We start from the raw sequence: 13,992 nt of genomic DNA, 5'->3' as shown, positions 1-13,992 counted from the left end.
CGGTCGGGTAATCTCTTTTGAAGGGACCCTATTGTGGCGATCAAAGGTGATGGCGCAGAGGTGAACGGGACACAGATCGGGGTGGGGAGAGGGGCGGCGGCGGGCGGGAGTTCTTTGGGTCATTGTGTTCATTGTCTGTGATGTCATTCAGTAGTTAGAATCCATAAAATCAGGTTTAATTATGGTGGGGAAGGGGACCCCGCATTCAGCGCTCCCGGGCCCCGCTTTCCCTCTGATGTGGTCGTGTAGCTTGTGACCTGCAATCATCAGCTCAGGTTCCTGGGGCTCTGCCGGTGACCGGGAGCGGTGGCGGAGAGGTAGAACAGAAGCTGCGGGGGCGGGGGGGCGGGGGCAGCGGAGTCAGACATTGTACTGCGCACACAAGCCGTAACCGAAAACAAGAGCTCTACAGGCGACACCAGAGAGAGAGAGAGAGAGAGAGAGAGAGAGAGAGAGAGAGAGGTTGAGAGACTGGAGTCCGGATGATGAAGATGACCGGTAAAAAAAAAAAAGAAAACAAAAAAACTTTAGCCTCTGTGTTTACGATGCATGTCAAACAAACAAGATGACAATGAATTAAAACATTTTGGTGGTTGAGATGATATGAGGTCATTAAAAAAAAAAAAGTATATCTGTATAATAAACCTACGAGGGAGGGGGTGCGCGGGGGGTGGGGGGGTCAATTTATAAAATGTGTGTATTTTTTTCTGTTGTATTTTTTATTTTTTACGATAACTATATTTATTTTCTTTATGTATGTATTGGATAAATGTATGTACGAGTTCTGTTTCTTCTTAATTCTCTGACTTAATTTGAACTAGTTTTCAAAGTAAATATGAGATGTTGAAAATGGTCATTCAAATACGCTAATGTATGTGTACATTTTGACAACAAATTGTGCAATGATTTAACAGATTTCCATGATTAAAGTGATAGTACTACAAATTGAAAATGTCATCTAAAAAAAATAAACAGTGATGATGATGATGATGATGATGATGATGATGATGAAAGTAATGATAGTGATGTTCAAAGAAAAAATAAAATGAAATTATCCGGGTGGATCTGCTGACCATACCAAAAGTTGTGCTCCACTCCCGCCCCTTCCCCTTGTGTTTCCTGTGTAAAAATTCACAATTTAACGCAACGTAAATTTGAAATGACACTTTCTGAGGTTCACGGTTGAGGCCAAAGTGATCCATTCGAAGGAAATAGTTAGTGAATAGTTAGTTAATAGGATGTTTTCAAGCTTTAGTTAAGATATCATTTGAATCCAATTTAGAATCAACCATTCATTGAGTCGTAAAGGTCAAAAAAGGTCTGAGCTGCTTGTTTGAAACGCAAAAATGTTCAGAACGGAAAGCCGCTACTCCTGCAAATAGGAAATTCAAAATATCAATGGATTTTATTTACACCGTATTTCTCAGCAGCCATTTCATTGATTCACACTTGACGTTGTTTTTGTTTTTGGGGTTTAATGCAGTGAAAATCTTACCAATACAACTTATAAGACATTTCTTTCAGGGAACATTGAAACCATTCTATAAAAAACATGACATTCACTACATTATCATTGATAATCCTTAAGATGGGGTTGGATGTAACTTTCCTAAACAGTTGCAATGTGGGATTTAAATCTAGATTCATAGGATGGATGAACATTGGTGAAATCACTTTCCCTTCGCCACTGATGTGTGATCCCCGTGACGTCTCTGCTAATCCAGTAACACAGTCCCTCGGTAGGGGGCGCTCCCCCCTCTGACTAACAAGTAGAGCGGGCCAGTAGCTGGAATACTCATCAGCTGTGTACTGCAGTGACCTAACACTCCATGAGACCTTGTTCTATAAATACACAGATATACATAGCTTTTTTTCACATAAAGGTTTACTGTTCTCATATTGTACAAATATAAAGTAATATATTAATATCAGAGGCATATACATGCTTGCATACTAAATCAAAAATAACTTACAATATATCAAGATATTAAAACAGTAGATAAAACAATATAAAAAACATTATCTTTATATATGATAATTTTCCCTAATATCTACTAATGAGGTTTCCTTGTTTTCTTGTTCCTGTTTAGTCATTTGGGTCTATGAAGGCAGAGAGGGGAAAAATGTGGATTCAACCTAGGAACGAAAATTCCGTCGTTCTGGAAAGAAAGGGCGCTTGGTACAGTGAGTGAAAAAGATGTCACAGTAACGCTGCTCTGCTTCTGCATATTGTCTTTCTCTTTTTCTTTTTCCTCATACCTTTGCCGCCCACCGCCTGTTGACCCTGGACAGCAGCACGCAGACGCAGGATGAGTCGATCCTGATCCACCTCCAGCCGATCCGTTCGTTGGTGTCCTTGGTGAGGGCGCGGACGAAGGACTGCTTGGCCTTGCACTCGCTCCGCCACTGCTTCTTGTCTACGCCCAGGCAGCCACCGCCGGCCAGGCCGGGCCCCCCCTGATCCGCCGCCGCGTCCCTCTGCTGCTTGGGCTGCCGGCAGTGCGTCTCGTAGAAGTACTGATTGAGCCGCCCCGTCTGGGTCTGGATGTGCGACAGCACGGTCACGGTGTGGCCGTGCTGGTCGGTGGCGGTCTTCTTGTCCCTCACCCACGCGCTCTCCGACTCGCACACCGACAACTCTCCTCGCCGGGCGTCGGACAGGTGCGAGCGCTTGCTCCTCCTGCTGCCACGGGCGGCCGGCGAGCTCCTGTCGATGGCCCTGTCACCGTGGCCCTCAGTGTGGCCGTCGGCGTCCAGCGGATCGTCGACTTCCTGCTCCTCCTCCCTGAACTCGTCCTCTGGCGGCAGCGCATCGCTCTCCAGCATGAGCAGAAGAGGGGGGTGCTCCGGCGGCAGCGCCGAGGGAGCGAAGAGGACCCGCGGGTGTGCGTCCAGGAACAGCTCGTCCCATTCCTGTATGCCATCCATCCCCACTCCGGCCTCCGTCTGGAGGATCTCCTCCAATCGCTCCCCAACACCTCCTCCGGCCCCCCGCCCCTCTACTGTGGCGAGACCGACACTCCTCCCCGTCTCCGGTTTCTCCCACGGGAGGGTTGGTCCCAATTCCCTCTGGCCACCGCCAACACCACTACGGGGCTCCAACGCTGTGTTGTCATTTCTCTCATGAACTTTGTCCTTTGCGTCTCTGAAATTGGTGCGACCTTGCGTGCTGATGCTGCCGTCAGGTTTGTAGTCCTGCATGGTGGAATTATCCAGGGAAACATTGTTATAGTTATCGCAATCGGAGGTCCTGAGTTCTCCTACTGCCGTAGGCGCTTCGGAGCTGACGTCTCTTGCGCTATCGCTGTCCGAGAGAGGTGCCGAGGGTCCTACGCGCTTGTTTTGTGTCGTCAGGTAGTCTCCTGCGCCGGGCGCCGAGTTTGTCTTGGAGTCATGTTCCGAGGGAGGCTGAGCAGGGGGGTCGGGGCTCGTGACCGCGTCTAGCGTCGCTTCAACGATTCTGGACACAGGGCTGTGAGGAAAGGGGAGGGCCGAGGCAATCACCATGGCAACCAGGGGAAGCCAGTGCATCACTCCCAAGACGTATCAACTGATGGAGGGAGAGAAAGGGAGACGGGGGTTAGGAAGGAAAAGTAAATACATAGAAGGATAGGGTTAGGGCAAAGAGAGCGAAAGAGAGCATTATGTGTGAGGCAAGCTGTGGCAACCATGGTTTAACTGGCAGCTCAATTAAAGTGTAAAATAAGACATTTTATAGGCATCATGCAGCTTTATGACCCCAGTGTTTTGACTACCGGGGCTATGGCTTTAAGGTCTTGGCACAACTCTCGGAAAAATAGGAAACGAGTCCGCAACAAGATTGCTCGCTGTATTCCATCTGGGAAGACAGGAGTGCAACTATGAACACATTGTAGATTCTGGTGTCTCAAGGATCGACCTTCAAATGGACAGTGACAACCTGGAGTGCACCTCATTTATAAATCCTACAGCCAAAAAGCAGGGGAGAATAAATGTGCAACAGTGGCTGGAGGAGGGATGTTTCTGTTACATCTTTCAGGGGCACAACAAATTCCATCTTGGCGCCCTTGGAAGCTTTCTCTGGCAAATATTTTATAGGACTGTTTTATTTGTGGGAATACTGAAATGGTCTCTATGGTGCATTGTCTTCTGCCAGTAATCCATTGCACACTAGAGGGAACATTTGAGAGCCAAACTTTATTAATTAACCAATTAATCTACCTGGCGGGGGCCCGTTATCCACTCCCCGTTCAAAAGCCAAACAAATGCGTGACACGATGCCGACTTTTCTCTTATGCCCGATCAGATAAAACAATTGAATACAAAACTAACAAAAATAAAGAACTGGCCCTATAGGCGGTGCCAGAGAGGTCAGATGATTGATTAAATAGATGATCATCAGTTTACAACAAAAACATTACCAGCAACAAGGATGGAATTAACATTTTTGAGTGCATTGACTAGTTTAAATTTTGTATATAATAATAAAGTCTCATTCATTCATCTTTAAATTATATGGTATGGGTTCAATGAAGGTCACATTCAAAGAGAAGGCGCGGAATGGTCTAGGTAGCTGCGTGGTTCCCAGTAGAGATGTGTAATTTCATCTGGTGGCTATGGGACTCTTAATTTCAATGTTATAGCTTTCTCTGGGAAATATTTTATAGGACCGTTTTATTTGTGGGAATACTGAAATGGTTTGTATGGTGCACTGTCTTCTGCCAGGAATCCATTGCACACAAGAGGACACTTGAGAGCCAAACTTTATTATTTAACCAATTAATCTACCTGGCAGGGGCTGGTGATCCACTCCCCATTCAAAGATAAAAAATAATGATGAAGACATGAAATATCACTGCATTGACCCCCAACCCCATTAATAAAATTCCATCTGTATCTGGTTCCTGGGGAAAGGTAAGACTAGTGTCACCAGCAGAGGGCCAATGACACAATTCAATAAGCTGGACTGAATAGGGTGGTGACAGCACAAATTGTACATTCATTGTATTTTCATTTTATTGTGAGCTTGACAGTCAAATAACGACTATAACGACTCAACCAAACAACCAAGCGGTTTTTCAAAGACAATCCCTTTTTCTAATTTCTGCGGGACAGGCGTGTTACAAGGTAACTAGAAGATACTACATGTTGTACAAAACAAATGCAACGCATCTTAACGCGTGGTTGATTTACAGACTTTACAGAGTCACCATTCGATTCTGTCATTGCAGATTAAGAGTTTCAATTGTGTCGCCAAATAGTCTCAGAACCCACACAGAATAGTATCCAGTAGCAGAAAACCGTCCTCCGTGAGCAGAAAACCATCCTCCATGAGCAGAAAACCATCCTCGGCGAGCAGAAAACCCTCCTCCATGAGCAGAAAATCCTCTTCCTTGAGCAGAAAACCATCCTCTGTGAGCGGCACATGCGCTCGCTCATCAAGCTTACTTTTGAGACTTTTGAGGCGGGGAAGGAATCGACAGTGGGTGATGACTCCGCTCCTTTGATCGGTCACTTTGAATGCTATAGAACACATCACAAGTAGTAGTTAAAATGCACAATGAATGCACATGTCCACAGTAAATTTTATTAGATGTTTTTTTTTGTTCTGTTTGTTTTAAAAAAATATTAAGGCAAGAAAAAAAATCTATCAAAACAAAAGACAAAAGAAAAGCAAGGAACCTACACCCTACATGTAAAATCCCTAGGTTTCTAATCCCTTTCTAACCCCCTTAAATGTGTCTATACATTGACTGTGTTTGCATTTGAAACGTGAATAATATTTTATACTCAATCGCTTACCAGATACAGCATTGTGATATTTGGAGGAGTGGATGCTTTCTCCAGAAAAGTAACTTACTGCTACTATTCAAAGTGACCAATCAAAGGAGCAGAGACATTACCCACGGTCTATTCTGTCCCGCCTCCAACTTTTCAAAAGTCAACTTGATGAGTGCCCGCAAATGCGGCCCCGTGCCCGCATTTGTGCAGGCGGAGCAGAAATGCGCTCACGGAGGATTGTTTTCTGCTTGTGGAGGATGTTTGTTTTGCAGGTGGAGGATGGTTTTCAGCTGGTGGAGGATGGTTTTCAGCTGGTGGAGGATGGTTTTCTGCTGATGGAGGACGGTTTTCTGCTGGTGGAGGATGGTTTTCTTCTCGCGGAGGATGGTTTTCTGCTTGTGGAGGATGTTTTTCCGCTCACAGAGGATGGTTTTCCGCTCACGGAGGATGTTTTTCCGCTCACGGAGGATGTTTTTCCGCTCACAGAGGATGGTTTTCCGCTCACGGAGGATGTTTTTCCGCTCACGGAGGATGTTTTACCGCTCACAGAGGATGGTTTTCCGCTCACAGAGGATGGTTTTCTGCTCATGGAGGATGTTTTTTGTGCTCCTGGAGGATGGTTTTCTCCTCGTGTAAACTGTTCTGTGCGCTCGCAAGTTCTGGGACTAATTTGCGCTATAATGAATAATTTCCGAGATCCGTGGAGCAATACAAAGCCTTAACGACAAAAAGAAATTCAGATAATGCGTCACGACATTAAACGCCCGCTGGTGTCCTGGAGATCCAGAGCATATTGATGTGAAATGGCAGATGAAAAATAGTTCACTGAGTGGCTCTCCACTTTGATCCACCAGTGTGGAGTTGTGCACAGCACGGCATAGAAATATGCACGTATGAGTGTGATAAGGTAACAGTGGCCCGAGGCGGACGTAAGCGTCAGCTTTGTTTGTAATTTGTTTGGAGGAAGGAGGGAGGGCTTTTGGAAAGAGTTAAAATAGATGGAATGTTCAGAATGTCAGTGAAGCAGTTTAACTGGGGAGACTCTTTCATCGTGTCCTTAGGCATGAAACGGGGCAGAAGAGAAACAGAAGTCTTAAGCTTTTGTGTGTCTGTGCGTGCGTGTGTGTGTGTGTGTGTGTGAGAGTGAGAGTGTTAAAACGGTGACAAGACATGCAGTAAACATGGACACCCTGGGTACATTTCAACCGCCGAAGGAGCAGCGTGGTGTGGGTGACACATTGCCAATGCATGCACCTCTGGCACAGACTCTGCGTCCATGTCACTACTCGACAACAACACACATCGACACTTCCTGCTTCCTGCGACTAAAGCCAAGCGTGCATGTTTCGAATAACAGAAAGCTGCCGACCAAGTAGGACCAGGGAAATACTTCAATAAATGCATGGTAATAAAATACACCGAGGCACTGAAAATGCTTTTCCCTCCTCTTTGCATACCTACATCTCCACTGCTGCTCTGCTGCTAAAGGTGAAGAGTCAAGAGTCAAGAGGTTTATTTGTCACATACATATACATACGTGAAGGTTGAATGGTTGCAAGTTCATGGCTGCACAGAGTCTGGTTGTGTTTGCTTTGGCAAATGTAGAGCATCCGAACTATATCATTAGTCACTTAACAAAAAAAATGCAAGAAGAAATGCAGAAAAGGAAACCACCACCAGGTATGATCTGGTAACACTAGGTGGTACTGTAAAATCAATAGGTTATAATAACACGGTAGACAATTGAAGAAATCAAAATGAAAGATAAATATGAAGTCTGCTATCATTTGTTCCAGTCCAATGCAGTTCAATGTGATGAACCTTAGATTCCCTCTTTGAGTTTGGAGTTTGGAAATATAAACAGATGATGTGATACGGATAACAATTCTGTGCAAATTCACCCGGCCCCACAGCCAGGTTTACTTACACGGGACCCCATAGACAAGTACGTGGAAAACTGCGCCACAACAGTCAATTACAGATGGCTGCACAGCGTGCGATTTAGGCAACGCTCTTCTCAAGACACGACACCAAAGGGGAATGTTCTGGTAGAGAGGCAACAGGGTGATGTGAAGACAGAACTTATCAATGGAAGCAGTTTAAACCACCTTAAGTTGTGGTGTGTGTGACGGCGGCTTCATGTATGTCTTGAATCACATTTCAAAGTCAGCAAGAATGGGGGCGGAAGATGACTCATCGGCTGACAATCGGGCAACTCACACAGGAATGGAACAGAAAACGAGTTGGATGATAAGCATACCTGAGGCCGGGCCAGCCCGGCCCATAAGCGAACTAAGTACCTGCTTCGGGCCCCTGTGGCCACCAGAGGGCCCCCAAGAGCGCTTGAAAAGAGGAAAGTCGTCACTTGATGACATCATCTCTCTGCTGCGCAAGTTTATGGAACAGAATTTATTTTTACCCAGCAACAACTTATTTTACCACAAGGAAAGTTTATTGTACCACAAAAAAGGCACTTTGCCTATGTAGCCGCTGATGAGCCGCACACTGATGCAATGAAAGGACTGGAAGTATCCTTTTTTAATGCTGTGGTAGACTGTTGCATCCAGTCCTTGGAGGACCGCTTAAGGCTGGGGGAAGTTAGAAACAACTTCAGAGTGCTTCTCAACTTGAGCCAGCGTGATGCACCGACAGGGAGGGACCAGTGTAAGATTATTGGAGACAAACTCACCTGTGGAGAAGAGGCTGATGTTGATGGGAGTGCACTGGCCATGGGCGTAACTTTTGGGGTGGACGCAGGGGAAACGTCCCTCTCAACATTTAGAACACGCGCATTTTCCCCCCAATAAAAACACGAAAGAAGCTTTCCTTTACATAAGTAAAGGTATTTCCACTATCAAGTTGATGTAGACAAGCCACAAATTGGTGCATAGGAATTCCCTTAGAATGCGGGAAATGTGTCACACCACTGGCACTGGAGCTTTCCAGAACTCCCCTAAGCAAACATGACCACGTTTGAGCTTCTCACTTACCTCTCTCAAAATAAGATCTGTGAGTTGTACCCAAATCTCTGGGTAGCTCTCCGAATAGCCTGCACTCTCCCTGTGACTGTTGCATCTGCAGAGCGGAGCTTTTCTAAGCTTAAACTGATCAGGAACCACTGGGGATCTTCAATGGCACAAGAAAGACTGAGAGAACTTGCACTAATTAGTATCTACGTCTAAGTTGGCTGTCAGATCTCTTCGTGATGTCATAAATGACTGCCGCCAGAAAAGACAGGAAACACAGATTCTAAGGAGAATGTGCAATATTGAGGTAATTTGTCAGAGGAGGAAATGTATGTTTCTGAATTAAGTTCTCTATTTTGGAATCTTTCTAATTTTTTTTCTGAATTTTTTGCACATCTATACATCATTTTCAAAAATAATAATGAAGCTTTATATTTTATTCTTGAACCATTATTGTTATCTTGGACAGGTTCCTATGTTCACTTTTTTTGTCATTATTTAAGTATTTATTTAATTGATTTAATATTGTCTGTTTTGTACATTTGCATTTTTTTTTTACATAAGAAGGACAATTTACTGAGAGTGTACTGTTTATCTAAGTTATGTGATTATAATTGTAGTTGATTGTTGTTTCACTTTTGCACGTTGCAATTTTTTATAAACCAAGAGCAATTAAATGTATTTACAGTAAATGGATTGTCTGCTGGTTTACTTTGTTACTTTTCAGTACACCAGGTTCAGTATGCCGCTTAGCACTCTTTGAATATTTAACTGAACAACAGAAGATTAAAAACCATAGAAGGGTAAAAACATGCCTGGCTGACATTGGTATGATGTAAGCAACAATTAATATAGTTGATAATGGGTGTGTTTGATGTACAGTAGGTGCGAGAATGAACTATTCACAATAGTCAATAGAATGGGCAATGGTGAGGGGTCCCCAAAAAAATTCTGCTTCGGGTCCCATAAAGGCTTGGGCCAGCTCTGCCTGAGGCTGCAAGAGCTGCATTAGGACACAAGCTCAGAATTGCATATGCCGCTGGGCAAAGGTCACTTTCACCACAGTCTTGAAAATACATCAGGGCAGGAAAGGGTGTGTGAAGAAGGGCAACTGGGATCTCACATCGATAGCTACTTTCTGAGAAGCAGGTCGAGTGAGTTCACTAAAGTTCAGCAGCTAGGCAAAAAACAAAGACTGCAGGACATCAACAACTCTGTTGCAGTGGAGGAAGAGCCAGGCACAGGTGAGCAACCCCAACCCAGCCCATTGCGATCTGCAGTGGAAAGAAGATCCAGGGGCGAAAGCTGTTGATCAGGTGGCCAAAGTCCTGCAAAAAGGCAATCTAGGAGGAGGTCAACGCTGACCTCTCCAAAATCTTAGAGACACTCAGAAGCACCGCCATGAAGAAGTTGGAGAGAATGGGGGAATTCATCTACAGCTAACGGAACCGTTAGCTAAGTCCAGGAGGCAGAAAGAGATAGTCTAGTCAGAGAGAGGAGGCATCTGAAGAAGCAATGGACAAAAGCCAGAGATGAGGAGAAGGAAGACATAAACCTGTTGCAAGCAGGCATCCAGAGCAGTCTTGCAACACTGGGGAGAGCTGACAACCTGGTAAAGAAGCGCAGAAAGAAGGAGCGGACAAGAACAAGCTTCTCCAAAGATCCCTTCAAATTCGTGAAGGGTCTCTGGACAAAGGAGAAGAGTGGAAGTCTCTCAGTGTCCAAGGCAGGCCTGGAAAAACAAGTCCTGCACAGACAACGGACGCCACAAAGAGGTCACCCTCCCACCTCCCCATTCGCCCACTCTCCCACCTCCCCACTCTCTTTTCAACTGCATATTAAGAACATTACCATAACTACATTTTTTCATCTTTGCAATATTGCTAAGATACGGCCCATTCTGAGTGATGCGGAGACCATAGTCCATGCATTTGTAAAATCCCGTTCAGATCATTGTAATGTGTTGCTCTATGGCCTTATAATGTCTTGTATCCTCCAGTAATCCTTGTAATGTCTGTAGCCTCCAGTTTGCACAAAACTCTGCGACAAGAATCTTGGCTAGGACTACAAAGATTGACCATATTACCGCTATAACTGGCCACCTTGCACTGGCTCCCGATTTACCTCACCTGTGACTTTAAGGTTCTGCTATTTAGTTATAAAATACTACACAGCCTTGCACCTTCCTTCCATACCTTATCTTACTGACCTAGTGGTACCTCATGGACCATTGTGAGCCTTACGCTCATGACATGATGTTTTTTTGCGATTCAGAGAGTTGAAAAGAAGTCTCTGGGCTCCAGACCATTCGCACTCCGAGCCCCAGTATTCTGGAAGGCCCTACCTGCGGAAATCAGAGCTGGTACTTCTGTAGAAATGTTTAAATCAAGACTTGAGGCTAATTTTTACAGCCTTGCATTTAATTAACCTCACCGGTCCTGTTAACTTGCCTCTCACCCTGCCTTCACCCCTTAGCACTGGTACATGACAGGGTTCTTCCAAATATCTGTGAGAAGCAGACCAAGCTCCCTCTCCATCTCTACCAGGTGGTAAAAGGGCAGAGGGGTAGTGGAGGGAGCCAAGACAGGCGGGGGAGTGGCATGCCGCAGTCTTGGCCACCGCTCTCTGTACTTCACTTCTGTATGCTCCGAAGGAAGAAAACCGCTGTGGTCATGGAGCCAGGGGGAGACCATTCGTGACCCTTTCTAGATGTGGAGGATACTACTCCGACCAACCTGGAAGGAAGAAATCCGCTGTGGTCATGGAGCCAGGGGGAGACCATTCGTGACCCTTTCCAGATGTGGAGGATACTACTCCGACCAACCTGGATCGGATCTCATGAGGACCACTTCCCTGGAGGCGTCTACATCCAGCGCTCTGCACCAGCAAATAGACTCATAATGTATACCTTTAACATACAATAACCTATGATTTGTCATTTTTATATTATTAATGTCGGTATCCACTGCAGCCTGGTCATCCTGGAAGGGGATTCCTTTTTCTGTGGCCCATTCTCAAGGTTTCTTCATTGTTTCCCCAAATGGTTTTCTGGGAGTTTTTCCTTGCCCGAATGGGGTTCAGACTAGGGGATGCTGTTGATTTCTATGTGAAATGTTGGTTTGTGAAGCCCTTTGAGAATGTATTGTGATTAAAGGCTATATAAATAAACTTGACTTGACTTAACTTGACCTGACATGCCACCAACCTATCCACTCGAACACCAACTAGATATCAGCCCACCTGGATGGAGTGAAGTGGAGAAAACTGTGCATAGAGCAAGGGCCTCATCAGCTCCAGGTCCCAAAGGAGTTCCATACAGGCTCTACAAAAGTGCACCAGATGTCCTGCGATTCCTCTGGAGGCTCATGAAGGTGGTATGGCACAAGCAGCAGATACCAACATCCTGGTGGAGAGCCCGAGGTACCCTGATCCCAAAGGAAAATGACTCATCAGAAATCGGCCAATACCACCAGATAAGCCTCCTAAAAGTCAAGGGCAAAATCTCCATTAGCATGGTGGCTCACAGGCTTTCGGGATACCTGCAAAGAAATCATCTTACTGACACATCAATCTAGGAGGCAGGGATCTCAGGCTTCTCCGGTTAAAACCATCTGGCATCATATCAAAGTCACCAAGAAGCGCATAGATCTGGCCTTAGGCTGCAACCTGTCAGAGTATAAATGGACGACCTCACAACACTCACCACGACCGAGGCTTGTACTGTATGGCTGTTGAGAAAGCCTCAACAGAACATCGAGCTGGCTCAGATGAAGAACAAGCCGAGTCCAGAAGCCTCTCCATCGCCAAGAGGAAGCTGTCAGACCAACGCCTTTACATTGGCGCTCAGATGATTTCAACAGTCTCAGAGAAGCCCGTAAAGAGCCTTGGTCAGTGGTACAATGCATCCCTCAAAGGCACAGAGCAAGTAGATCAGCTCAGGAAAATTGCTGGCAGTGGCTCGGAGAGCATCGACAGGACCACACTCCTTGGCAAGTTGAAGCTCTGGCGTATGCAATTTGGGCTCCTTCCACACCTCAAGTTGCCACTTACCCCATATGAACTCCAATCTCGGTTGAAAAGGTGGAAAAGCTGCAGAGACTGATCAGCTCATATGCAAGGAAGTGGTTTGGTCCTCCCAGGAGCCTCAGCAGCAGTGTATCTAGATCGTATTGACAATTTCCAGCCCGACCACAGTCTAAAAGTCGCGCAATCCACCAAAAATCTGCCAAATGCTATTTAACCGTTTACAGGGTGGGGTGAATGACAAAGTGCCCCCCACACGCACAGTGCCTCTTGTCTTTCGTTCATTATGGAAAAAAATGAAAATACAATCCATCTAAAATAAAAACACAGTTTTGTTTTTTTGTTTTTTTTGAGGAACGGGACACGGGGACATGATCGCTCACTCACTCTTGTAAAAGAAGAAAAGTTGCTAATTTTTACACAAACCAGCCCAAATGTTATGTTCCGGGCCAATGCTATTTTTTCCGGCCTGATGTGATCAAAAGTAGCCCAATTAGGCAGAAAACCACCCAATCTGGCAACACTGTTCACCAGCAAAGGACTTTAACTCAAAAGAGTCCTAGAGCCACCCATTTCCAGTCTCTTAGAGGAGTACAAGTGTTCCAGATGCTAGCAGAGTTAGCATCATCCAACAGTTGTATCCCAAGCTGCCCCCAACCTTGCTACTGGGAGGAAATGACCCCATCAGAAGCAACCGAGCAGGCAAAGGTGGCGCTCAAGCACAGGGACATTGTGGCCCGAGTGCAGCAAGGGAGGAGTGATTTTCACCTTGGGACCGGAACACCAGCCTGGAACAAGGCTACTCTGTTTCAGAGATGCAGGCTCGTGGTACGTCAGCAGGTTGAGGGAGCAAGATGCGCAAACGCCATCGCTCAGGCAAGGCAAGGGCAAAGGATGAAATGGGAGGGAGTGAAGAAGAGAAAGATCTCCTGATGATAGCTACGGGAAATGGAGACATTTAGAGCAAGCTTCACCATCAAGGCTGCCTTTGATGTCCTGCCACCTCCTAAGAATCTCAGCCAGTGGTACGCAGATCCCACATGCTCCCTCTGCCCGACTCCAGCAACACGAGAACACATCCTGGTGGGCTGCAAGACCAGCCTCCCTCAAGGCCAATACACCTGGCTGCACAACCAGGCATTACAATGTCATGCAGTAGTGCTGGAAGGTGAGCATAGATGCCCTTTTCCCTCCTTCATCCCACTGGCCGGCAACAGCATTTCTCCGTGATGGTGAGGATCAA

At 45.8% G+C, this 13,992-nt stretch overlaps 1 protein-coding gene across 1 annotated transcript; it reads right to left on the bottom strand.

Moving 5' to 3' along the window:
* Positions 1-266: 266 nt before the first annotated feature.
* On the bottom strand, positions 267-3,531 carry ntf4 (neurotrophin 4; the record flags this gene model as incomplete). Its single annotated transcript, XM_080010000.1, has 3 exons — positions 267-372; positions 1,079-1,119; positions 2,260-3,531. The coding sequence occupies 3 exons, from the start codon at positions 3,529-3,531 to the stop codon at positions 267-269; spliced, it is 1,419 nt and encodes a 472-aa protein (XP_079866126.1).
* Between the last annotated feature and the right edge of the window lie 10,461 nt (positions 3,532-13,992).

Source organism: Zeus faber (genome assembly GCF_960531495.2).
Source record: "Zeus faber genome assembly, chromosome: 11".
Classification (NCBI taxonomy): Eukaryota; Metazoa; Chordata; class Actinopteri; order Zeiformes; family Zeidae; genus Zeus; species Zeus faber.
Note: the sequence above shows the minus strand (reverse complement) of the source record. Positions and strands in the feature narration are given on the sequence as shown.